This window comes from Gambusia affinis, linkage group LG04 (assembly GCF_019740435.1).
Source record: "Gambusia affinis linkage group LG04, SWU_Gaff_1.0, whole genome shotgun sequence".
NCBI lineage: Eukaryota > Metazoa > Chordata > Actinopteri > Cyprinodontiformes > Poeciliidae > Gambusia > Gambusia affinis.
The window spans coordinates 4,886,563-4,912,842 of NC_057871.1; the positions used below are offsets into that span (position 1 = coordinate 4,886,563).

The 26,280-nt window shown below is 38.5% G+C and overlaps 3 protein-coding genes and 2 long non-coding RNA genes across 7 annotated transcripts; 3 read left to right on the forward strand and 2 right to left on the reverse strand.

Annotated features, from left to right (window-relative positions):
* Positions 1-1,413: 1,413 nt before the first annotated feature.
* tmx2b (thioredoxin-related transmembrane protein 2b) lies at positions 1,414-7,566 on the reverse strand. The gene is made up of 8 exons (XM_044115111.1): positions 7,248-7,566; positions 5,923-5,983; positions 5,691-5,804; positions 5,100-5,176; positions 4,909-5,015; positions 4,449-4,514; positions 3,129-3,258; positions 1,414-2,982 (listed from the first exon to the last, which is right to left on the reverse strand). Exons 1-8 carry the CDS (start codon positions 7,434-7,436, stop codon positions 2,818-2,820), a joined length of 909 nt encoding a protein of 302 aa, XP_043971046.1. The 5' UTR covers positions 7,437-7,566; the 3' UTR covers positions 1,414-2,817.
* Positions 2,871-8,506, forward strand: LOC122830064. Of its 2 annotated transcripts, none has more exons than XR_006370481.1 (4): positions 2,871-2,958; positions 3,126-3,264; positions 7,817-7,864; positions 8,375-8,506. It is a non-coding gene; the product is annotated as an uncharacterized LOC122830064 (long non-coding RNA). The 2 variants fall into 2 exon arrangements; XR_006370482.1 differs by having other exon boundaries at positions 7,820-7,864.
* A 1,013-nt stretch (positions 8,507-9,519) lies between these two features.
* On the forward strand, positions 9,520-20,918 carry LOC122829286 (dual specificity testis-specific protein kinase 2-like). Of its 2 annotated transcripts, none has more exons than XM_044113722.1 (11): positions 9,520-9,789; positions 10,065-10,687; positions 14,264-14,385; positions 14,498-14,546; positions 15,676-15,822; positions 16,484-16,566; positions 17,225-17,315; positions 17,454-17,537; positions 18,339-18,425; positions 18,790-18,877; positions 19,545-20,918. In XM_044113722.1, exons 2-11 carry the CDS (start codon positions 10,481-10,483, stop codon positions 20,696-20,698), a joined length of 2,112 nt encoding a protein of 703 aa, XP_043969657.1. In that variant the 5' UTR covers positions 9,520-9,789; positions 10,065-10,480; the 3' UTR covers positions 20,699-20,918. The 2 variants fall into 2 exon arrangements, with proteins under 2 accessions (XP_043969657.1, XP_043969659.1); XM_044113724.1 differs by having other exon boundaries at positions 9,605-9,623.
* Positions 17,315-21,028, reverse strand: LOC122829288. Its single transcript, XR_006370351.1, has 3 exons — positions 20,914-21,028; positions 18,246-18,418; positions 17,315-17,607 (listed from the first exon to the last, which is right to left on the reverse strand). It is a non-coding gene; the product is annotated as an uncharacterized LOC122829288 (long non-coding RNA).
* Positions 21,029-22,637: 1,609 nt separating this feature from the next.
* LOC122829287 (GTPase IMAP family member 9-like) lies at positions 22,638-26,262 on the forward strand. Its single transcript, XM_044113725.1, has 2 exons — positions 22,638-22,984; positions 24,787-26,262. Exons 1-2 carry the CDS (start codon positions 22,948-22,950, stop codon positions 25,950-25,952), a joined length of 1,203 nt encoding a protein of 400 aa, XP_043969660.1. The 5' UTR covers positions 22,638-22,947; the 3' UTR covers positions 25,953-26,262.
* The last annotated feature ends 18 nt before the right edge of the window (positions 26,263-26,280 follow it).

Below are 26,280 nucleotides of genomic sequence, written 5' to 3' on the forward strand. Positions count from 1 at the left end.
AGAGGAACCAAAAGAGCTCTGTAAAGGTAAAGGCAAATCTTCTGAAGTTGGGATATAATTAATTTAATTTCACACAATTGTCGCGGTAAAAGCAATTTGTTTGTTAAAATTTGACGAAATATATTTGTTCTATTTGATGTTGTGAATGACGTACGAAGTAATTAGTCCAACGTTTAGAAACTAATGCGCCACAGCAAAGGTAAACAAAGGTAAAATAACCCGAACAGGTGATCAACTCAAAACCACTCCTACCTTTTTACACTTTCTGTCTTTGTAGTTTAACCACACCGGTTACCGTGGCAACCACCTGCGCCCCGCAAAACGAGCAGATTGCGTTAAAAACATAACATTCAGTCCGTTACGATATCAGGTTTCCAGGCTTGATATTTATTTGTCGACTATTAATCAGCGGTTCCCTGAACACAGCGATGGTTGATTGACTAGCTGTACTTGGTGCTAGAGTGGCTAACACAAGTTACAGTTTAGTCCAAAGCCTTTTCAGCTAAAATAAAATCTTTAGTGTATGTCAGATACAGTACACATTGCATATTGGTCTGTTTAGCTGATATAAGACGGTGTAGCAGACAGGCTTCAAGGTGTAGAAGTTGTATCAGTACTGCCATTATGCTGTACTTTGCTAACGGGAAGTGTGTGTTTGTGAGATGGCCACGCACTTGGTAACCGCGCTACTACGTAGAATGGGCATCAGCCAATGAAAAGCGGCCACTATGGTAAGGTCCGATGGACGAAATTAATGTCCACCATTCCACTTTAAAATATATATATCACTAGCTTACTTCTCTCTGGCATCGGATCTTTGTTTATTTTTTGCTTTTTATGAGCTTACAATTTTAAGCCAGTGTATCATCAGACTTACAAAGAAGCAGTTAGAGATAATAACGGCAGGCAGCTTGTGTTAGCCGGTCCGACTTTAGCGCTGTCGCCATGACTTCTCCTCTCGCCTCTCAGAGAACGTCCAGTTACACTTCAAAATAAGAGCATCAATATAAATCACGCCGTTTTAATAGTGATATTACATTAAAACAAAATCAATTTGGTTACTGACATAATGTAAAACTGACTGTTAAAAACAAAGGTATTAAAAAAAATATTTTTTTTTTACTTATAGTGATATTGAGAGAAAGATATTATATCCTTAACTTCTTGTTTTCTTATTCAACTTGTTTTGTAGTTTCCTGAAAGATTTCCTCTGCTGGAACTAGCTAATCAGATTTTGCTTACTCCACTGTGCCACATCCAAGATGGTGTCGACACTGATGTTGGATTCAATGATTAGATCCAATAAGATACTAATTCAAGCAAAACCCAGACAGAAAAACATCCACAGGACATCAGATCTTGAGGACCGTAGTTATATGTTGTTTTGGGGGGAAAAAAGAGCAGTTTAGAAACTTGTGAGCATATGGTTTTATTTCTTGTGTAACAAATGAGGCCTAACTTTTCTAAGCAAGTAACTCCTGCAGATACTTTACACAGGTATAAATAACTAGAGGTCTAAAGGAGGCTGTAGAGAAATGCAAAAATGACACAAATGTAACATCCACCTTCCAAAATAATATGCTTAGGAACAAATATACAAGAGGAACAAAATCAGTGCATTTAAAAACATCTAAACCGTAACAGTTCATGACTGGAATGTTAAAAGAACCTCAATGTTAACTTGATTAATATTAAAATGTGGATCTTTAAAACAAAAAAAGTGACTGCATAAATGTCTCAAACCCCATCTGGACTCAGTCTCACAACAATGTTTGGTTCTGTAGACTGATCTACAGTCTGGGTGGAGTAAATATCCACCCAGTTTCTCCAGTGCAGGATCCATGTGGGAATGTTAGGCTGCTCCTAAAGCAGGGGTGTCCAAACTTTTGGTCACATGAGTCAAAGGTACTATTGGGCCAAAAATACAACAAAAAAAAACCCCAAAACTAAAATCAAGCAAATAAAGTAGTGTTTTCCTGTAGGAAAAAGATACAAAACGTAAAATTAATTTTGTATGTTTGGATCTACTTTTAAATTTGTTTTTATAACTTTAGTTATAACGAACATGATTTGGGTCACTTTCAAAATACTTGCTACATTTAGCCAAGCTAAATGAATTAAAAGCAGATTTTGATGCAGCAAAAAAGCTTCAGCTTGGTTATAAAAAGGCAAATACTTTATGTTGTAATTAACATTTTCCATGTTAATAATTATGTAATATTTTCACCTTGATTAAAATTAAAAAGCCTCCATTTGCATCTGCATGCAGATTTGTATTGTTCTTCAATTGCAGAAAGGGCCTAAAAAAAAATCAGTTCAAGGACCACAAAATTGCCCCCGAGCCACACTTTGGACACCCCTGCTAAAACCCTCCAAACCAGCTGAAAACAATCAACACTAGCAGTAATATTTACTTGTGTGTAACAGCAGAGTTGTTGGTCAATTCGGAGTGAATTTGTAACACATTTAAATCTTAATTAGTAGCATAAAAACAGCAGGACAGCCGTGGCTCATTTATGGAATAAAACTTCACATGGAAGTCAAATTCAAAGCTTCGCCGCCGCTGAAATGTAGCGAGCAGACTGGTGGGGAACAGAAATCCCCCGTTCTTCCTCGCCTAAAGATAGATCACATTAGTTCTTTAAGGTTTTCTATAAATGAAGACCAACAGTTAGGAAGAGAAATGAAATAAAATAAAACAAAGAAGAGTTTCCACTTTCACCACACCTCTAAATAATCTGAGGATTTTGATGCATGGAGATGATGCAGATGTTTTAGTCTCCCACTACAAGTCTGGGTTCTGTGATGCTAACCGTCCTATTTGTCTTTCTTGGATTCGGCGTCGGCCCCTGGCTGATCGGGCTCCTCCTCCTCAGGGACCGGTGGGAACTGCGACGGGCTCAACGTCTCCGCTTTGTTCCTGCTCAACTTTTTCGACTTCTGGTAGAGTTCGTTCAGGTTGAACTCTCGAATTATGTTTTCCTAAATAAAAAAATGCATCAACAATTAGCCTCTAAAAATGCAGATTCTAATCAACTTCGTTACTCAAAAATCTAATAAGTTCAAGTTGGACAACTTTAGTTTAATATCCTTCTGAAAAAACAACAATTATTTTATGAAAATAGAACCTCAGTGAAGCTCCAAGATACAGCTCTGCCTTTCTTGTCCACCTGGGGGCGCCGCATCACTTCCTTCCCCCCCTGAAATAACACCAAGGAAGGAAGCTGCTTGGACAGAGGGGACGTCGACACTTTGTACCTAAAGGTAAAGTAAAATTCAGTTATTAAATAGAACATAAAACAACGTAAGGTAGATGTAAAGTTTTGTCAAAACTGGCTTATTTATTCTTTAAATACATTTTGTTTAGTGAAGTTATGTTGGCTTAACTTTTATTGCTATATTGCTATACAACAGGGGTGTCTAAAGTGCGGCCCGGGGCTCATTTGAGGCACTCTTAATGATTTTATGTGGCCTCCGATCACAATTCATTTCAGCTGTGTTTAATTTTTCAATTGTGAACTGTTCATTGGGAGCCATCGGTCTGTAGTTTGTTTAGGTTTATTTATTGTATTTTATTTAATGCACTGGGGGAAGAAGCTGCTGGAATGAGGTTAACCACCAACTTTATTTTTCATCTTGCTAGAATAAATACGGTCAAACTCAGTTGTCAAACTATTGGACCAGAGAAGAACAAAGAAAGGTTTAATACATCAGTCCCTCCTGGATTTTGCAATGTTTTTTATTTCTATGATTTTTGAGACCTAAAATGACTAATTTTGTGGCACTGTTTTTAAAAAGTTGCTTTATTTTAGCCATTTCATTGTCTTACACAAAACACTGAAATTGCTGCATGAAATCTTCCCTTTATTTCTCTTTTTCTTATAAACCTATAAACCCTCCTTACCTGAGAAGACCCTGCATCATCATTCTGCTGCTGGTCTAATATCTCCTCCCTGACTCTTTGCTCTTTTTATTGCAACAATAAAAAATTATTTTGAATGTATGGAAAGGAGAACAACTTCTTAAAAGATATTAAAGATAGTCCTGGCCTTATCCAACTAACAAAGGACATAAAATGTGTAACAACAGCATTAGTAACCTGTTCACTAGCTTAATGTGATATATGGGCATAGTTCAATCATTTAGCTAACATTATCTGAATACAGCAGCATCACTAGACTTTGTTTATTTGGAGGGAAACAAATTTTGCCGTTCAGCATCACACATGCCTCATCTTGCAGGTTCGGCTTTCAAGACGTCGTGAAACAGGAAGTGAAATTAAAAGGGGATTGGTAAAAATTCAGCCGAGTAGCAGTGATTACATTGACTGGTCAGATTCGTGGAAAACTTGCGAATATTGAGTAAATTTACATTAATAGTTGCGATTGCAACAATGCAACTTCCTGGAGGGACTGATGTTTACATGTAGACGTGTGGATGTGTCTTACCTTTTGGAAACTTCTCCATATCGCCCAATGTCTACCTTCCCAAACTTGAGGCAAGAACAGTTATATCTGAACCAGAGCAGAATTAACAACAATAATGATATTTTACTTGTAAAAATCTTTTCTAAGATTTGTACAGACAAAGGTACTTTACAGAAATCAAACAAAATTACATACAGAAAATAAAAATACCACAAGTACATTTTCTGCATAAAACAGGACATTAAAGTTGTTCTGAACAAGTAAAAGTAGCTGAAATTAATGATGGGTAGTTTCTATACTTTGGTTTTCTGTTTACAAAAGTGAGTGAAAGGATAGAAATTAAACTACAAATCCATTTTGTCTTTATGCCAGTGCAGGATTTGCTGAATGAACACCCAGATTTTGAGCTGAACTTGCGGTTTTGGTCACAGATTGCACAGCTTCCCGTTTCCACAGTGAAACATAATAAATGGATTCTTACTTAAGCGAGAGATCTGCATACACTGAAGCGAAGGACTGACACTCCGGAGACCAGTTGGCAAAAAATTCAACAATCCACGTCACACGGCTGTCTTTGTTCAGCTCATCCTGAACCAACACACAGTTAATACAGTTAGGATTAAAACGAGTTTGTAGATAAACTTTTCTGGTGACAGATGTGCGTTTACCCACATCGATGGTTTTGTCACTGAAGTATTTGATGTACTCTGGTCCCATGTAGAGAGGCGGCTTACAGGTCATTAGAAACACTGGAAAACACAAGGATCAGCAGAAATCAAGTCATTTAAAACATTGAAGTTGCTTCTTTACATCCTGACATTTTTCTCACAGAGCAAGGCGACTACATAGTCGTCGAAGCAGCCAATCACACGGCAGGATTTCTATGAAGCAGCCATGTTTTTCTTCTCCATCTTTTAATGCATTTCTAATATTGTACTAAAAATTCCTTGAGAGTGCCCTCCTACAACCAGAAGTAAAAATACAGAGGAAATGCCTGAGTTAGCATTCCACCGTAACTCCAAGCAGCCTGTCCCAAATGATCAGCTGTGAGTAAAACGTCTGTATCGTGACTCACCATTTTAAATCCTAACAACTCACTGAAGTAAAACAGCAGCTCCGCTGACAGTAAACAGGAACTTCACTGTCTGTCGCTACTAAGGAGACGAGCAAGATGCTTTCCCTCGGCGTCAGACTGATTTGATAAACAGAAATATTCCTTGAGTTTGACACGTGTTCTACAGCAATCTGTAAAGTTGGACTGACCTATGCAGAGCGTCAGGTAGAGCAGGCCCATCCTGATGTCCAGTCGGAAGAACAGGATCACGTTGGCCACTTTGCTGAACAGGAAGATGTTCCCCACATGTTGCTCCACAGTTACTGAGAACAACAGACAAACAGGCCTAAAATCAGTCCTGAAAGTTTGATAAATTTATCAGATTAAGCAACTTGGATTTTAAAAAACCAAGTTGAGTGTTGCTGAAGTAAATCTACTCACTTGCTCTGCGGTTCTTCATCATCACGATGGCACTCAGGAACATGAGGATTTCCACTTCTCTCTGAAAAACACACATAATCGTCACCAACTGAACATCTGAATCTAACCGACGCCCAAAGTCACAACTTTTACTCTTTAGTTGCCGTTTCTAAAAACATTTCTACTTCTATTATTTAAACATTCAAAAGATCATGTTTTTATGTGTGATTTATGTCCCCACAAGGTATGCAACATTTTGGGTTTTTGAGTTACTAATAGATAGATACACAGTGAAAAACAAAAAAACCTAAATTTTCACTGCTTTTATACGCTGGAGAGTCTTTTACTTCTGAACTGTAACCCCAGAGTTTGATTTAGCTCCAAAACAAAGCCCTTTTTTCTCCTTTTATTTTTCTATATTTCAGTCACTTCCAGATTTTCTAAATATTTAATATTTAAAAAAGAAAAGAGTGAAATGGAAGTAAGCCCCAGCACCGTTTTATTTCTTGACTTGTTGAAGAAAATCAATAAAATCCAACTCAGAGTTTAATTAATTACAATTACTTTACAAATAATAAAGATACTGTACTATTACTCAAATAATATTACTATTACTTATATCTACTCTTACTTGGGCAAAATTTCTGCCAACAGTAAATAACTTCACTGAATAAAGAAACATATTTTAACCTGAAATGTATTAGAAAGACAACCTACATTTTATGTCAAAGTGAGACTTCATCTTTGGACACAAGCTTTGTTGCTCTAATATACAGGATTAGTAGTGCTTCCTAACAACTAATCATCTCTGCTTCCTGAATATTGGCCTGTTAGCATGCCTCCACACCAGTGTGACTTGTCTTCAGTCAGAGGCCTTTTCAGAACAGTTGCAAGACTGACTGCTACAGCATAACCGCAATGACTCATAAGATACTTAGATGATTTGAGTGGAGACTTTTAATTTCCCTTTGGCTTAAAAAAGTATTTTTGAATTGAATATGAAATCAATAAATTTTTTATGATCCTGCTCATCTCTCTGAATTTACTGTCAAAACCACCTCCAGTTTGTTTACAAGACGCTGCAAATTAAAATTTAATTAATCTGGAGCTGATAAACATCAAAACTCGGCAGTGGAAACACAGAAGCTGTATTTCTACTTCATCTACTGTCCCTTCAGAACAACTTTGTATTTATGTCGCAGAGTTAATACGTCTTGCTTCATTGCAAAACATCAAAAAGCACAACTGTAGGCATTTGGCCTGTCAGAACTGCCACTGTCCCACCAATCAGCAGGGCGGTCGGTCGGTTCTGAAAGCCCCGGTTCGTCCGCTGTAGGGATACAGACCCAGTCAAAGTCACAGGAGTTCCCGTCCTCCCGCTGTGAGGCCAGATGGTCGCAGATGCCAGGCGTTTTACGGACAGCCAGGAAGGCTACAGACATGAAGAGAGAAGCTACATAGTACGGCTTGAGTAGCCACTTATACACCTGCGGCAGGTGGTAGAGGAAAGCAAATAATGGCGTTAGTAAAGCCATGTTAACAAAATGTTAAAAGGTGCCGCAGATTACTCCAAAGCCCGAGTTAAACTTTTAAGAAACCGTTAGCTTGCGATGAATGGCACTGTTAGCCGTGGCTAGTGAACGTACACACGGCCGGAAGTTGCTTTAAATACGGTTGGGGTTTTTAAAAAAAATAAAAGCATAGGTAAATGATGCTTTATTATAATTACACTTGTAATCTCCGTATTTATGGATTGAATTGTGGTTAAATGGCTATGTAATTTAATGTATTAAAATATATTATTCCGTTTTGAGTCTCCAAATTGATCTTTTCATCGTTTATTTTGAAGCTTGATGAGTCGCGACGGTTAACGGAACAAAACTTGACTCTTGTCTTTTTTCGTCGGCACACATAGCAGCAACCCATGGCAGCAACCGAGTTAAAGGGGATGGAGATTTACAGGGTTAGTTTACCTACTGTAGTTTCTAAGTGTTTTAAAAGATTGTTGTCAGTGCATTTGTTTATTTAATCAGTTATTGTTTATATGCAAGATACTAATTTTTTCCTAAATTAAAACCCTGCCTCTCACCCAATGACAGCTGGAGATAGAAACTAGTAACCCAGGTATTGATAATAGATATGATTTACATTTTACACAGTGTAGCCTGGTTTCCCCCCCCTACACATTCACTCTTTGTTTGTTTGCTTTTTTTCCTGTTCAACGTTCCTTACCTTCCTTTATCACTAAATCACCAAATAAGAAGCCCACAAGATAACCTAATTATTTTACTGCGAGGTTATCCCATAGTAAAATAACCTGTGGGATTTTACTGACACCATTCCTACTTCTTGGTTATTTTTTAGTGATAAAACAGAAATGTGTGTTTAAGTGATAGCTCTATATTAAGCAAACTGAGTGACTATATTCACTTTGTGGATTTGTGAGTATATAAATCAAAGGGTTTCATTCCAGGCACGCAGGCAGCTGACAGCATCACTTCCGCATCCGTCATCTCGGAATCAGTGGGAGGAAGCAGAGGATGAGATCCGGTGAAGATGCTCCGTTGCGTCTGTTTTCTTACTTGATTTTCCTTAAAAAATAATAATAAAGTCAAATAAAAAAATGTAAACGGACTCTCTTTTATCTTTGATGCCTTTTGTTATATTACTGTGTAAGCTATTGCTTATTTCACATTCACGGAATCCACAATTTCTTGGTTTATTATTAATTTAATTAATGATCGCATCACTTCCGGTTCCAGGCTGGAAATCTTCATTGAGCCAAGCAGAAGCTGATCTGGGCTCAGCTGCAACAGTTCGGCTGTTGCTCCAATCAGAGCTGGTCAGCAGGCTGCGGCGCTTGTATGTGAACAACCGCAAATTTTGCGAGTTTATCGAAGGAAGTGCAATATATTTGTTACGAAAATAAAAGTTTTTCATAACCGAAAGCACAGCTAAAGATTCTTGGTCGGAAAGACATCAAAATTTAGCTTTGTACAGATTTTTCCTTCAGTAATGTTCAAAATGTTTAACATTTAGAAATATAATTTTACATGCCCTCAAACTAATTTATGATGATGACGGTGGGAAACAGATGATGATACACAGCTCAGTGTTTGAGTTCAATATTAAAGTCGTGTATAATGTTTGAAGCCCAGATCAAGAAAATTGCCATGAAAGCTTTTAGAGTTTCTGATATATTTTAGTTTCAATTTATTTCTTTATTTAACATGAAATAAAAATGTGTGAACTCTTTCAAAACCTTCAATTTTCAGCTTCTGTCTATCAATCAATTGATCTATCTATCTATCTATCTATTCCCTATTTAAGTACTAGTGACATAAGTTTTACATTTAAAAAATTTTGGAAAATGTTTCTTCTGTTTGATTTTGTTGGATTGAAATTGTGTTTTTATATGTATACTCTTTTTTTATTTTATTTTTAAAATACCAGAATTTACACTTGTCATTTCAAAGTATTTAATCAAATATTTAGGTAATTTTATTTTTACTCGAGTATAAATATGTAGAAATAGTGCTCTCTTACAATACAGATAGATTTCGAATAAACCTTCGTCTGAACCTTTATTTTGAAACTCCAAACAGGTAGTCACCGACATTCCTCCGCCATACTTTACTCCAGAATAGATCCGTATTGTAGATATCCCAAGAAGCGGCCGGGGAAACAAACCCAGACGGGATTATCAGGCTGACGCCGTCGAGGTACCGAATGATAAAAATCTCTGGGCTAAACTAAACCTCCAGCAGTGGAACCGGGGACATTTTCCTGGCCAGTCCGACATTTGGACCGAGCCGAGCGGCCAATCTGACCGCTGCTGCCTGCTTGTCATTGACTGCTGCCGTTTTAACAGAAGCTAGGATTATATTGGTAAGTCGCGCATTAAACATTTAAAGCGCCACATGGTGCGGTTTGTTTAGCTGGGTTATGAACGCTGTTTGTCGTGGTAAAAATAAAAATAAAAAATATCTACACAATGGCTGAGTGGGGCCGTAGATGATGACAGGTCGGTGTCATCCAGCTTATCTCCCTGTGAGCTGGAGTCCCTTACGCGGAAAAGCGGCCTGTTATGGCACCTGTTAAAGGGAAATAGTGACATATTTCCGCTCTGATAATATCTTGCTGTTTCTACTCTCCATCTTTAGGGCGAGGAACCTTGATTGCTGGTGCAGTGTGTTGGGACTCCTCCAGGGCCTTCTGCCAGCACGTCCTCCTAACTAGCTGGATGCTGATGGAGGCATTCAGGGACCGCAGGAATTCCTAACACCAAAGCCTTCCATGTTGGATGCAGCGTTTGGAGAGCTGTGAGGATGGGTAACTTTTGCAGGAATATTGGATTTTTTTCTAATGGTTTACCTGGATTCTACTGCATCCTCCATTAAAGTGGAAAATGATGGCATTTTAGTGTGGACCTGTCAATAAAATCATCTATAACTCCTCACCCTGATTCTTCTGACACAATGATGGTGAGAGGCACCATGTGGGAGTGCCTCAGGACTACCCAGGTGTAACTGCTTTTGGTAAGAACCAAATATCTGGACTGTAGTGGTCCACCAGCACCATGGACCATCACAATGAGTGCTACCTCTGCAACCCTGAGGACGGGCCAGGAGGTCTGGATGAGCCGCCACTTCACAGCATTCACGCTCCCAACCGGATCCGGCCGTCCTCATACAGAGCCCTGAGGAGCGCGGTGTCCAGCCTGGCACGGATTGACGACTTCTTCTGTGAAAAGATTGGCTCAGGCTTCTTCTCCGAGGTTTTCAAGGTGCGTGCCATCCTCTGCTTTTCACTCTGTTTGGAATACAGTCGGTGAGAACAACAACGTCATTAAATGACTTTAGGAATATAATGAAACTCCACTTATGAGCTTGTTGGATGAGATTTTTCTAGTTTTGTTGTCCTCAACGCTGCCAGTTTTTCTTGTCCATTTCAGTCAGTAGTTCAGCTAAATCCTGTTTCTGATTTGACAGCCAGCTTGCAGTTTAAAATCTTTGGGTGCATTCTCACCAGCCCTGTTTAATCCGTTTTAATCAAACTTTGGTACGTTTGTCTAGAGAGTCCGGTTCGTTTGGGGAGATGTGAATGCACAACCGAACTCTGATGCTGACCAAAAAAGGGAAATTTTATCCGCCTAAAATCTAGATTTTGGTTCAAATCTAAACTCTGGTATGGTTCAAATGCATATGTGGATATCTCTCCAAAAGCAGTAAATTGACTAAAACACAGGGCATTCTGGGTAAATACAACCAAACATGTGTGCCTGCAGCTAGCGGGAGAAACCATTCATGGTCTTTTACCAAAGGATGACGCTACTCCATTCTTGTTTATAATTTGTGGGGACGGAAGTTGTGCTTATTGTTTTTTTTCCAGAGGTTTTCACATCATTTCCTTCTGTGATTCTTGGTGCAGCGCCACCACAGGCGAGGAGGGGAACCGCAGAAGCTGAAAATGTAACAAATGTTGCAAATTTGGTCCCCAATCAAACAAAATTACTTTTACCCACAGCTCACCACAACTGCCTTTTATATGCTTTGCTTCCTCCCAAACACTAGGTGCCACTATAGAGCTGAATGGACACATTGAAATGAAAACACAACTATGTGGTTTGTATTTCTCTGCTGTTTTTAATTAAACACAGTTTTATAAATAAACTAGCATTACTCCTCATGTTTTTCTAGTTTAATTTGTGCACCAACAATAATAAGATTTTCTTTTATGAACCACACTCTTTACTTTCACTTTTACTCAAAAACACACCTGGACACACCTGTCCAATAAACATAGCAAATGACTGCAAGTTTTTTTGACGTAAATAGTGACAAACATTCAGTGTTTTTGTTGCTCGGCCACATTTTTTGTCTCTAAACAATAGAAGAAACAATGCACCTCAAAAAATGTGGAAATTTATTATAGGTAAAATAAAAAGAAACACATTTACATTTGCCTACTACTTTACTCTCACTTGGCTGCAGCTCAAAATGTCAAAGGTCACAGAGAGAAGGAAGTACAAGTCTGCTACGCTTATAATACCGGGAAAAACCCTGATTATGACTATTTTACCCTAATTCAGAACAAAATCTCTTAGCTTGGCCCTAATAATCCATCATACAACCCACAGAAGGGATAATTGAAATTTAAAAAACACTTTTTGAAAATATTTGTTATCATTTGCCAGAAAAAAAGTCAAATTAAAATCATATTTGTTATGACAAAAGATTTTATTTGTAAGCCTCATCGCCCAGTTCTGTTTTAATTTCCACCAGATTATCCTGAAGTTATAGCAGAATAAACTCCTCATACACCTGATGACCCTGTGACTAGATTAATAAAATTATTCAGTCGACCTCTTAACTGGAGATTTTCCTCAAACATGTTGGTTTGATGTTATTAATACCAGGAGTTTGTTACACACTCCTGTGTGTGTTGTCTGCCTGTGTGTGAGCTAAGAGGCGGATTGGAGGGCAGGACTCACTGGGCTAAGCTGCTTACTTGCACGCCACCTGCATGCATATGTGTGTGTACCTTTGTGTTTGTACATATGTAAATGTTCACAGCCTGCTGCTTTAAATGCAATCAGAGATGATAATCTGCAGTATTTCTCCAGGGTTAAAGTTGATTTGACTATTTTTTATTTTTTTTTTTTGCTCCCAAGTATCTCTGAAATCAACGAAAACGGTTCAGTTGAATGTTTACAGACCAGGAGTGTCCAGAGTCCGGCCCCTGCATTGATTTTATTATTTTATTTTTTTGTGCATTCTGACTGAAATTCAAGAATGATTCTGATCTGCAGAGGGGGCTTTTTGTTTTTAATTCTTGCAAAGTTACTACTCACAAATTTTCTTGAATGAAAAATGTTGAGAACAATAAAGTCTTAATCTTTTAATCACCGTTTGCATTTTCTTTAAATTCATAGTAAATTTGAGCACAATGTCTGTGGTGCACACACACATTGGTGCTGAAACGATTAATCAAATTAATCACGATTAATTGATTTTTGAAGTAATTGTCAACTAATATCGCAATCAATTATCCATTAACAAAAAAATATATATTTTGTATGCAACTCAAGTGACCTAGTTGAAGCTTCACCAGGTTCAAATTCTGTAAAGAAACAAACTGAACATATTTTGCTATCTAATTATTTAGTCAAAAACATTCAACAGATTAATAAACAGTATTGTTTTTTAATTGAAGATTCAGTCTTTGCTATGAATGATGAAGCATACGCTGAAGTAACACTGGTTTTGCATTTTGGGCAATAAAATATTTCTTTTTATTTAAAAATAATAATAATTGGATTAATTTCTTATTGCATCTTTTAATGTATTTCTAAAAAAAAGAAAGATGGAAGGTGGAGGTGCGACAATTGGATTTTTCTGGCTGATTGTTGATAATCAGTTACCAGTTTATTAATTTTTTTTCTAACTGACCTGTTAGATGTTATAAGGTTATAAGGTCAACTGATCGGCTGCCCGTGTGCGATTGCTGATTCCACAATCAAAACGTCACTTAAAATACTTTAGAGTTAGAACGGTGAAAAACGTCTATTTACACGGATTACAAAAGAAATGGAGTAATTTTTTTATACAAGCTGTTTCCCTGCTCTGCGTTTCTCAACAAAAAGTGAAAATTCAAGAGAGGAAGAATCAAACGATTTAACAACGTGGCATCTTTCTCTCTTTTTTGCTTTTCCGAGTATAGATGGAGTTAATTTTATATTAGAACCATGAAAGTTTCTATATTTTTTCAGTCTTGTTCTTTGTGACTGGAGTCATGTGTTTTGTTGGCGCTGCATCTGCTGGCGCGTGCGTGCAGCTGGGCGAGGCCGTCACTACAGGCGCGTTGGATTTCTGCAGATCAGGAGGGGTGATGGGAAATCCATAAAGCCTATTAGTGCTACACTATTAATACACACACATGCAGACACACAAACCCAGACACACCGGCATCCTGTTCCAGCTCCTGACTCCGAACTCTGGACAAAACGGTGACCCGATCATCACACGCGGGACACTCGTCCTTCTATAGGATTCTACCATGATATTCAACATGTTATGGTTGATATCGTGTTTCTAGATCTGTTTTACATATCATTACTTGAGCTTTTAAGATGTTAATCAGCTGCTCCAAGTTTTAAAAACAATACCTGCCTGTGTATGGGTTTTATCCAAAACCAGAGGGGATAAATGTCCAAACATGCAGCGCCTCAACCAAAAACATTAAGAACAAAAGTCCAGAAAAATAATAAATCAGACCTAATATAACAGATCTGGTCCAACATCTCATTTTCTCCCTGTGCAGTTTGAGATTTTCCCCTGATGATTCTCTGTTTGCTCTCCAGGTGCAGCACCGCATCACCGGACAGGTAATGGCCCTGAAGATGAACACGCTAGCAAGCAACAAAGCTAACATGCTACGAGAAGTGCAGCTGATGAACAGACTTTGTCATCCAAACATTCTCAGGTTGGTTGTTTCCTCACTTTATCAACCCTCTGAGGTTTCAGGGATTTGTTTATGCAGATCTTTGGATCGTTACCTGTAGATTGTCATCATGTTTTTTTTCCTGTTTCCTCAGGTTTCTCGGGGTTTGTGTTCATGAAGGCCAACTCCACGCTTTGACTGAGGTACAGGCTGAACTTTTCCAAGAGTTTCAGCACAAGATTTTATTTTATTTTTTTTTTTCATTTTTGTACCATAGCTGTTTGTTTCCTGTGTTATTAGCCTTGTTTTAATATTATGGAGATAAATTAGAGTGTTAAAATTTAGGAAATTATTGTGATGTTCATTCAGATAATGATTAAAATCTCACTTTTTAAAGGATCTTTATTTAATTACATTTTTTTGAATGTCTGTCATGCTCCTGCAGTGGCATACTACGACCATTGTAGGTAGAGAAAAAAAGAGGTATTCGTTTAAGCCAAAAAATTTTGGGCCTAATCTCAGAAATATTTCAGAAAAAACAAAGAAATATCTAAATTTTAAAAGTAAAAAAAAAATGGTAGAAAAAAACTCTTACATTTTCAGATTAATCAGAAAATTAAAAAAATACAGAAATTTCTGTGTCAAAAGTCAAAATTGTTCATGTTTGAAAATCTCCAAAAGTTGAAAACCTTCGACTTTTGAAAACCTAAAAATCAAAATTTTAGTTTTCCTATCAATTTTCTTGGCTTTTCAAACTCAGTAATGTGAAGTATTTTTTCTAGAAAATTTCTGAGTTGAATGTCAAAATTCCTGACTTTTTTTTTTCCCCTCAAATTTTTGACTTTTCAAACTCAGAAATGTCCTGTTTTTTTTGTTCAAGAAAATTTCAGAGGTTAATCTCAACATTTTTCAGTGGAAATTTACTCCCTTTTTTCTACCTACACCCGCACTAATAAGCCGTCGTACACTTCAGTGTTTCAGAACATTAAATAAATTTAAATAGTAGTCAAAAACCACACAACTGGACACAAAATGCAGCTTTTAAATGAATCTGTTACTTAGATGCTGAGATCTTAAAATACTTGGATTAGATTATTGTCCATTTGTATTTTATCCTTGCTGGTGTTTGCTGCTGCTCTGCAGTGCTCAACTTCACACTATCACTTTCACCACCAGAGGGCGGTGTTCTTCCTTAAATGACACAGCTTGCCTGATTGATAAAAGCATAAAAGCTGTAGAAATTATAAAAAATCAAAGCATGAAAATAGAAAAGTCCAGCTCTGATTTGTTCTGTTTATAATCTAAATGCTGTTCTCTTTCCGCTGCGTTCAGTACATAAATGGAGGCAACCTGGAGCAGCTGCTGGACGGCGACCTGTACCTGTCCTGGAGCGTGAGGGTCGGTCTGTCTCTGGACATCGCCCGAGGACTCGAGTATCTGCACAGCAAGGGCATCTTCCACAGAGACCTCACCTCCAAGGTAGCTGCAGCCTGATATCAGAGTGTTTTTACCTCTGAATCATCACGTTATTTTTGTTATTAATTGAAGAATCGGACCTTGAACCAACCTTTAACCTTTCTTTGTTCTTTCGGTTCAGCCAAGCTGTTCTGGTTTTCACCCAGCATTAATTTATTGTGTATTCTTATGAAGTCTTTAATTTATGTATCTAAAATTAAAGCCTTGAAATGTCATGTACACATGTAAAAAAAAAAAAAGGGACTTTGGCCTTTAATTTGTTATTCACAGGTCTTAAGCTTTTATTGTGGCAGGACTATTTAGTCTTGTATATTCTATGGGACTTTTTTGTTGAAAATTTGTGACTACAAATCTGACTTTATGAAGTCATAAAAATCTTAATTTTCTTCTTTCTAATTTACAGCGTCTTGATGTGAGATAATTTACTACTTTTTATCTTGTAAATTTGTGAAATTAATCTAAATGATCTTGAGTTTTTCATGGACATTTGTTTTTATTGTTTTGATCTAATTCTCTAATGCTACAGAGTTTTTTTCATCCAAACTGTGAGAAGATGAAGCTGATTAATCTTGCAGGATTTCATTGTTTGTTAGCCCTGCAGCAGCTACGATGTTAGCATCTGTTTTTAGCTGAAGTCAGTGTGGATGTCACTCTGTCTGTGCAGAACTGTCTGGTTCGCTGTGAAAACGGGACGTTCACTGCTGTGGTTGGAGACTTTGGCCTGGCAGAGAAGATCCCAGATTACAGGTTTAGTCTTTTTCTCTGCTCTTTCCTGTTGCTGTGCTTTTTAAAAACTAATCAAAACCATTTTATCATTTTATAATTTTACTTTTAAGTTACTACAGGCATCAAGCTTTTATATATACAAAAAAAACCATTTTATAAATTTCAAGGTTAAATGTACTTTTTTTTAAAAACGCCTTTGACTTTTCAGTCATAAAGAAACAAAACACATAATAGATATTAAGCTTTAATTAATTAAAAAAATTAATAGACTTAATTTTCTCATTGTATACATTAAAGCATTTTGTATACAACATTCAAAACATTTTGAAAAACTTTTTATACAACATAAAAAAATTAATTAAAACTTTGAATCAATTAATTCACCGAATAATTAATAGACTTTTAATTGCGTTGTTGTATACATTAAAGCATAATTTAAACTGTCACCCTTTTTAAATGAGTTATATTTATTTAGTTATTTTTTAAATAACAAAACAACCAAGTGAATAATGGTTCGCTTACATTAAAAAACCCGATTCAAAAAGTAAACAAATATAAATGATAAAAGATTGGAACCAAAAATAAATAATAAAACTCAGCACTAAGCATCATTTTCTGAATTTTCTTCATAAAATTTCAGAAATTCACTTAATGGTCATTTTTTCCAAAATCTCGGTAGCGATGGCGTGGAGAAGCAGCCGCTGGCCATTGTGGGCTCTCCGTACTGGATGGCGCCAGAGGTTCTGCGAGGAGAGCTGTACGATGAGAAGGTGAGGAGCCGATCATGTAAATGTCTCCTGAAGCTCAGAACCGCAGCGCTGTGGCGTCGCTCCGGCTCAGAGGTTGTGTTCCTGTGTTTGATGTCGCTGTGATGCGGTTTGGACTTTCTGCTTTCCTCTTTGGTTCAGGTCGATGTGTTCGCGTACGGCATCATCCTGTGTGAGATCATCGCCCGCATCGAAGCGGATCCAGACTTCTTACCAAGGACAGAGGTAGGTCACCGCTGGTCGGTTCTGATCCGTGTGGTTGCGGCACCATAGATCTGCTCTCACATATAACCTACTGAGATTTACACATGATACATTTGTTTCAGTTTAAGCTGGTGCAGTTCGCTTTCACACTCAATTGTGTCAACCAAATTAAACCCTTTAAAAAACACTTTCCCCTCCTCGCCTGTGGGGGCGCTGCACCAAGAACTACTGAAGAAAACGGCACAAAAACCTTTGAGGAAGACACTGAATACAACTTTTGTAATGCTCTATATGAAGCTGTGTGCATAAGACTGACATGAACATGGCATGGCATGACGTCTGTCAGGAAGGAGTCTTTATGAATGTTTATGACAGTTGGCAGGAAGTGTCATTTGGTAAATAAAGACACTTTTAAGGCAAAGTTGCTCTAAAAGTTGAGTTAAATATCTCATATAAAAGTCTTGCATATCTCATATAAAAATTTTGCATTATTTGGCAAGTAATGACACTCTAAAAGCAAAGTTGAGTTAAATGTCAATTTACAGAGAAGGGGAACAGGTCTGTCAAACGTTTTGGTTCTTTTCACTCAGTACAGTGTGAAAGCCAACAGCACCAGCTGAAAATATAACAAATGTTGGAGTTTTGATCCTCGAATGAGCCGGTTCTGTCTGTGAAAACACCCTTATTATGAAATGCCACTGAAATGTTTCAGACTTTGGTTTCACTTACTCAGTGGAGTGAGTAGACCTCCAATGGGCTGTAACTGGTTCCCTACTGAAGGCCCGTCTCTCTTTCTCTCCTCCTCTCTTTGGGTTTGTGTAGGACTTCGGTCTGGACGTGCACGCATTCGAGAACATGATAGGAGATTGCCCAGCCGCATTCTTCAGCCTGGCCGTGACCTGCTGTAACGTAAGCAGACCTCGCCTCCACTTTACATGATAAAAACATAAATGATAAACACACATTGATTTGTTAAAAGTAATGATAACTAATTTTATTACTTGTTATAATCTGAGCTAGCAGGACCATGTAGATATTAAATAGCAGGGGTCCCAGGATTGGACCTTGTGGTAACTCATATGTAACTAATGTCTTACTCAACGAAGTTCTTGTTCTTTAGGTAAGACCCAAACCAATTGCGTATTGTACTAGAGCTCTTCAGTCGCTTCATTAATATATGATGGTCAACGGTAATTAATGCTGCGCTGAGATCCAACAGAACCAGAACTTAAATGAACGTCAGTTGAGCTTTTCTTGTCTTTCTGATTTTCAGATGAGCGCAGAGAGACGACCTTCATTCTCTGATATCGTCTTCACATTGGAGGCCATGGGAGAAGACAGGCAGATTCCCATCACTCTTGGTAAAATAAATAAATAATAATAATAATGTAAAGGTTTTAAATGGAGATAAATCTACAGGCAAGCTGCCTGAAACCAAACTGAAAAAAAAAGATTGATGCAATTAAGAAGACAGAATTTTCTCATATTATTATAACTTTATTCTCATATTCTTATGACTTTTTGTTGTACGACTTTATCTTTGTATTATTATCACTTTATTCTGGTTTTATTTTGACTTGCTTTTATATGAATTTATTCTCATAATTTAATGGGGGGGGGGGGGGGTTTCGTAGCCTGGTCCTAGCACTCAGTCATGCACTGTAAAAACACAAACGTTTACCAAGTAATTTTGGTCTAATTTCTAGTGCAAATATCAAATACAGTTGAAATAAGAGAAAGCTAATTTAGAGCAAGATATGAACTAACATGTAAAAAAAAATTATCATAAGGGAAATAATCTGAAACTAGTATTTTTAGTATTAAGGACTTATTGACTTTAAATAAATTTATAGTTCTTGATGAAAACTACATGCAACTCTGTTACACTATTTACACTAGAACTAGACCAAAAGTACTTGGTAAGATTTTGTGTTTTTGCAGTGTAGTATTATTTTTTGTATTTCTTTATCTTTGTTGCATATTCTGACTCCTGTCTGTTGTACTTTTGTTTCTCCTACTGTTGCTCAGAGCCAGTAATGGTCAACGTCAGCCCATACCGACGCCGTAGCTCCCCCTGTCACCCTGGAGACCACAGTCCACCGCGGCAGGGCCTAGCGAGGAGCCAGTCGGATAAGTTGCCCCCAGCGGCCCTGACGCCTCCTCTCCTGGGTACACCGCCGCGGGTCAACCCCTTCTCTCTCCGAAGGGACCTAAACGGTGGCCGGTGTAAACTCTTGGACACGCCCAGCAAGTCTGTCATCTCCCTGACCTTCACCCTGCCGGCGCTCTGCGACCCGTGTGCCTCGCCACGCCTCCTCCGAGGTACAACAGGGATGCTAGCTCCACCGCGGAGGTGCCAGTCGCTCCCCTGCACACCGGAGATTAGCCGGACCGCGGCGTTCCCCTGTGACGCAGAGCAGGAAAAGGACAGGATTGGCCAGGTGGCGGGGGACGAGAAGGAGTGGGTGTCAGAGGAACGAATGGTTGGACAAAGTTTGGATACTACCGACGAGGATTCTGGTCTTCCTCTTGAGCTGGAGATGGTGTCTCTGGGACGTCTGGATGAGGAGGAAGAGGATGAGAACAACGAGGAGGGCGTCTGTCTCACCGAACCAATGGACTGCACCAAGTCGCCAGAACCGGCAAAGAGAATCCTGAACTCCACTCCTCTAAAGCCACTGCTCACCTCTACCTCCGGCTCTAACTTACGGACCAAGGCTTGGCGGCTCCCCTACGCCAACGGGCCGCCATCTTTTCCCGCACTGCCCAAGCTGGACAACAACAACCTGTCGGAGCTGGTGATTGGCCAGCAGGTGCAGTGGGGCGGAGGACGACACTCTAACGGCTATGGCGAAGGCCAGGTCCCGTCCTCCGACCTCACTGGCTCCTCAGAGCGAGACGAGGTAATTTCCTGTCCCAGCTGCTGTTTGGTGGGTTTGAGTTTCCCCTCAGTGTGCCTGCGTGGTTCTGCCCCCTTTCCGGTCTCCCAACGCCGGGCTTCGCTGCCCCGTCAGCGGCAGTACCAGAACCTCAACGGTACGATAACGACTAGCAACGCGACCTCAGCGGCAGCTGCCGCCACGGCCGCCAGACCGCTCCTGTGTCGCAGCACCAACGGACTCGTAGCGGACCAGTCGGTACCACGTGAGCCCGGTCGGACTCTGCCAGAGGCGCAGTCGTAAAGCTCACCCTTCAGAGACGTCTCAGGAGGATAAAACGCAACAACTCACGGCTAAAGTGAGACTCACAGTCCGGAGAAGGCTCGGAGTCAAAATGACTGCCTCCTTCCCTGTTCTCCACAAATTAAAGATTCAACAGCATGTCTTAACGAGGTCGCATTCTAGTTCAGTGTAAACTAGCTGCTATTCGCTTCTAGCTAGAGCCTTCTTCTTCTTACCGTTTCTGAGATCCGGAGTTTAGATGAGGCCATAATAAGAAGCGATGACCTCACCGGCCACCGCAGTTTACCCGTTTTCTGGCTCGACGGCGCCGTGACGGAGGTGAATCTGTTCAGAACTGTTTGCTATAGAAGTTTATATTACCTCATTTTGCCTCCGTTTTTTAATAGAGGAAGTTTGCATGGCAGCTGCGGCAGCGCCCCCTGCTGGCTCTCACTCGTATATCAGTGTGGCTGCAGAGACAAAATGTTTTTTTAATCCCGTTTCGCTAATTAACTGCGGCTGCCGAAGGAATATTTATAGACCTAATAAAGTTTATTCTTTCTACATTTTTTCTAATAATCAACTTGTGTGTGTGTGTGTGAATGTGAGAGACATTAACATTTATTTAATGGAAATTTTGGGCTTTTAATGTAAACTTGTTTTTGTTTTTTTGCACTTGAGTTTGAAGCACTTTGTGATAAAACAGCAGCTGTTTCGTTGTGTTTGAGTTTGTGATCATCTCTGGCTCAACAGGTTTCATGTCATCCTTTGTAACAGTGGCGTGTAAAGCAGCTCTGGGTATTTATTGTAAACATCATCTCACACACTGTGTGTGTATGCGCTAACGTAGAGTGGAGTGACTGATACATGCAGATAGTTTATTTTCTAATTTTCTTAGTTTTAAATTTTTTTTTCTGTTAGAAAACTTCAGTATTGTGTGCATCCATCTGGTAAACTAGGGATAATAAACTGAATTGGCTGAAAAAGATCTGTTTTGTGTCTGTACTGTTATAGTTTGTGATTAATTGGTTATTCTGGTGATTAATCGAGCCAACGATTAATTGAATAAAAATGTAGCATATTCTGCAGCTTTTTCACTTAAAAAAGCTGCAGAAGCTGAAGAGTGTGCCAAATATTGTATGAAAATACATTAATTAAAAGATACAAATAAGGAAATACTTTAGTTAATTGGTTTAATAAGAAAGTCAACATTTAATTGCTTAAAATGAAATAGCATTCATGCATCTGCTGAAAAAAAGTTTACTTACTGTTAGTTCAGGTCTTTCTCTTTTACTTTTTTTAGAGGATAAAGCTAATACTATTCCACTTGAGAAGTTTTGAAAATAACATATTTGCAAAGGGATTTTTTCATGCCTTAAATGCAAAATATAGTTATTTATTGTGCAGCTTTGGCTTGATTTCAGCTCAAACTGTGTTCTTTCAACAAAATGGCCTTTTTTAATTATGTATACTCCAGCTTACTAAATTAGTTGACTGTTATTTCAATAATCAATCAAATTGATTACTTCAGCCTTATTATGTAGAGCTTAATTACCTCTAAATGGCATTTTATTTCCCCAAAAACGAGTTTATTTTCACATTTTGTTAATTAAAGCCACAATTCAAATCGACTTGGCACTAAAGAAAGAAATTTTGATTTTCCTACTAAACGAGTCATTAAATCATCTTCTAGTACTAATTTAGCATAAAGTGAAGTAGCCTATATCTCTGGAAACGGGAATAAGACAGAAGTGCTTACACTTTTAAAACAAAATGCTCATAGCATTATTAAAAATCACTTTAATTAGGCTGGTTTTGCTTTCACTTTCCTTCTCCATGTTGTGCTTTACAATAATCATTGACATTTTCAGTTTTACTTTAAGAGCTGCCATTTCCCGGAAATGCTGAAAGGAGGAAAACCAGCAGCAGATGAAAACCAGCAGCAGATGAAAACTCAAACACACTGCATTTAAAAATTATCTTAAAGAAAATACGTGCAGAATCTCACATTTAAAACCTGTATTTATGTAAGCTTAAACATCAGTTTGAGCACACAAAAAAATCAAGGACAATAAACCATGTAGAAATGCACACACACACGACAACCAACTAAAGAGGCTTTAAGCTTGTACAAAGGTCACTAGGAAAGTATGTGTGCAAGCTGGGCTGAGTTTCAGTTTCATTTTCATAGCAGGGCTTTAAAAGACGGGCATACTGCATGAACATTTCGCTGTTGCTGGAGTTTCTGCTCTGCGCTCTCCAACCTGATCATGGACAGTCGACACTACAGCTCAAACAGAGCCACTGGTGAGTCAGGATGCAGTCCATCTGTTATCTGAATGCAACTTATAGTATTTTAAACACCGCATGCTTTGTCTTTCTTACATAGGGTGACCAAACGTCCGTATTTCCCGGGACATGTCCGTATTTCACGTCCTGTCCCGGGCGTCCCGGGATATTTTTAGAAAGTGAGGAAATCTCCTGTTTTTTCGTGGTGAAACCCACGTGGGTTTCGTGTAGTGGTGTCGCCCCCGCTCAAAGGTGTCCCGGTTTTCCAAAATGAAAATATGGTCACCCTATTACATGAGTAGCTTAGCTGCTATCATTAGCATCTGTTGTAATTAGCTTACATCGTACCAGTGTTATTTTGGTTATTGATTTAACCTTACAGGTGTAGCAAACTAAGAAAAATATATTTGGATTTTGAAATGCAGAGTGGTTTTTTTATTTTGACTATCTGAAAATTACATAAACTGATAAATACGAAATTTACAGTAAACAAATAATTGATTTGGTGTCTTACATTTCTCCATCAGTGGCAGCAACGGAAAGATATTCACCATTATTTATGTAACAACTATAAAAACAAAAAAAAAATTCCATGTGTAATAGCATTTAGTTTGTATTTGTTAATATTATTTTAACATGTATGTTTTTGTCACGCTAGCGTTAAGCTCTTGAACTCCCCCTGGTGGTAGGAGGGTTCAAAGCAACCGCTTATCTCAGCTATGCTCCGATTTTTACCTTTTGCTTTTTCAACTTGAATCATCATGAAAGTTATCCATCCATCCATCCATTATCTGAACACCCTTCTTCCCTAATGGGGTCGGGAGAGTTGCTGGTGCCTATCTCCAGCTGCGTCCCGGGCGAGAGGCGGGGTCACCCTGGACAGGTCGCCAGTCTGTCGCAGGGCAACACAAAGACATACAAGACAAACAACAGACACACACACACACACACACACACACACACACACACCTAGGGAGAATTTAGAGAAACCAATTAACCTGACAGTCATGTTTTTGGACTGTGGGAGGAAGCCGGAGAACCCGGAGAGAACCCACGCATGCACAGGGAGAACATGCAAACTCCTCATGAAAGTTATTTTTAACTTTAATGATGTTTTTGTTTCTTTTTAGAAATGAAAAGGAGGAGTAAATTTTAGTCAAATATTTTCAGAAATTTTCTAGAAGAAGCTTAGAAATTATTAGTATGAAAAGTTGAAAAATTCAAAACATTTGACATTAATCTAAAAATATTTTCAAGAATAAAATTTGGATATTTCTGAGTTTGAAATTCTTTCTTGAAAAAACTAAATGATTTTAAAATAAATCTTAGAAATTTTCTTGAAAAAATCTTGGAAATGTCGGAGTTAAAAAGAAGACAGCAAATTTTCAGAAATCGTAGGATTTATTTCAGACATTTTCTAGTAAAATTAAGGAAATGTCAGAGTTTCAAAAGTAAATTTAAGACTCATAACATTCCACAAATTTTTTCTTGAAAATTTCTACTTAATCTCAAATTTAAAGTTTTTGGATTTGAAGGTATGACAATTTGCTAGAAAAAATCCCTAAAAAAATAAGAGATTGATCTAAAAAATTTCTGGGGGAAAATAAAAAAATTGAGTTTGAAAAGTCACATATTTTTGACTTTCAAAATGTTTTTGTTTTTAGAAAATTTCTGAGATTAACCTAAACAATTCTGAGAAAATTGGAATAAATTAATTTCTTTTTATATCTGTAATTGCTCTACTACGTTGTGTATTTTTCTGAGCTTCATTTTCTACAGCTGAATACATAAAAATTAAGTCTTTAATATCTTTTTTGCAGGCACAAAATTTACAAACAACAATGAATTGAGGATCGTGTTGGTGGGGAAGACCGGATCTGGGAAGAGCGCCTCTGGAAACACCATTCTGGGGCGAAAGTGTTTCGATTCAAAGTGCAGCCCCAGATCTCTGACGACCAACTGCTCCAAGTGTAACAGCGAGCTGGACGGAAAGCAGGTCGCCGTTATTGACACGCCGGGCTTGTCGGACACCAGGTTCGACGAAGAAAAAACGATTAAAGATTTTAGCCGGTGCGTCCCGTTTGCCGCGCCTGGCCCCCACATCTTCCTGTTGGTCATCGCACTGAACAGATTCACCGAAGAGGAAAAGAAATCCGTGCAAAAGATTCAGGAAATCTTCGGGAAGACTGCAAATAAATACAGCATGGTTCTCTTTACTCATGGAGATCTCCTTGAAGACACCACCATAGAAAATTTTTTGTCTGAAAGCTCAGAGCTGCAGGATCTTGTGAGAAGATGCAATGGCCAGTATCATGTTTTCAACAACAAACTGGAGGATAAAAAGCCTCAGGTCACTGAGCTGCTCCAGAAGATCAGAACCATTGTTGATAAAAATGGAGGAAGTCACTACACCAATGAGATGTTCCAGGAGGCCGAGAGGATAATCGCAGTGAAGAAACAACAGATCCTGAAGGAGAACGAAGAGAAAATACGCAGAGAGAGAGCAGAACTAGAGAAAGAAATACAGGTAAAGTATCAGAAAGAGATGCAGAAGATCAATGAGCTTTTCGGGGCTGAGAGAGAGAGGGAAAAACAGGAGAGAGAGAGGGAAAGGATGGAGGAAAAGAAGATAAGACAGAGAGAAAGACAGGAGAGAGAGAGGGAAAGGATGGAGCGAAATAAGGAAAGGGAAGCAGAGAAGATGATGGCTAAAATGCAGCTGGATGAGCAGAGAAAGATGGGCGAGCAATGGAGAACGCAAGAAAGAGAGAGGGAGAGACAGGAGAGACAAAGAGATATGCGCGCCATGCAGGATCAGATGAACAGAGAGAGAAAAAAAGAACTGAGAGAGCAGGAAGAGAGACTGGAAGCCTGGTATGCGTCACAACTCCAAGAGCAGGAACGCAAACTGCAAGCCCTGCATGATCAAGCAGCCAGAAGACAAGCTGAGGAATCCACCAAATCTGACTCCTGTGTTATTCTGTAAACATTTGACAGACATTGTCTTCCTTACAAGGTTAAATGATTATCTTTTCTGTTTCCTGTTATGAACACCAATCTGAACATGTTAGCAGTGTTGTCCATTTAAACATGGATGTTGCTTCACTTTGTTAAAACTGTAGAAATTATGTGTTTAGTTTCAGTTTCATTTTGTTATCAGTGCTACAATATATGGAGACAGACAAGCTGCTTAAATGTTTCACTACAGCTGGAGTTCAACATGGACAAGCAACAACCTGCAGTTTATATAAACAAACTACTGTTAAATAAAATAAAAATAATACAAAGCTTCTTTATTTCATGTTTTCATTTGA

What these genes read in the sequence shown, in the direction of transcription:
- LOC122829287 (XM_044113725.1), top strand. Translation starts at nt 22,948, where the DNA reads ATGGACAGTCGACACTACAGCTCAAACAGAGCCACTG. An exon ending in CAGCTCAAACAGAGCCACTG is followed by an intron (nt 22,985 to 24,786) that starts GTGAGTCAGGAT and finishes TCTTTTTTGCAG; the next exon opens with GCACAAAATTTACAAACAAC.
- tmx2b (XM_044115111.1), bottom strand. Translation starts at nt 7,436, where the DNA reads ATGGCTTTACTAACGCCATTATTTGCTTTCCTCTACCACCTGCCGCAG. An exon ending in ACTCCTGTGACTTTGACTGG is followed by an intron (nt 5,984 to 7,247) that starts GTCTGTATCCCT and finishes TGTGTTTTTCAG; the next exon opens with AGAGAAGTGGAAATCCTCAT. An exon ending in TATGGAGAAGTTTCCAAAAG is followed by an intron (nt 3,259 to 4,448) that starts GTAAGACACATC and finishes CTTTACCTTTAG; the next exon opens with GTACAAAGTGTCGACGTCCC.
- LOC122829286 (XM_044113722.1), top strand. Translation starts at nt 10,481, where the DNA reads ATGGACCATCACAATGAGTGCTACCTCTGCAACCCTGAGGACGGGCCA. An exon ending in TCTTCTCCGAGGTTTTCAAG is followed by an intron (nt 10,688 to 14,263) that starts GTGCGTGCCATC and finishes TTTGCTCTCCAG; the next exon opens with GTGCAGCACCGCATCACCGG. An exon ending in AACTCCACGCTTTGACTGAG is followed by an intron (nt 14,547 to 15,675) that starts GTACAGGCTGAA and finishes CGCTGCGTTCAG; the next exon opens with TACATAAATGGAGGCAACCT.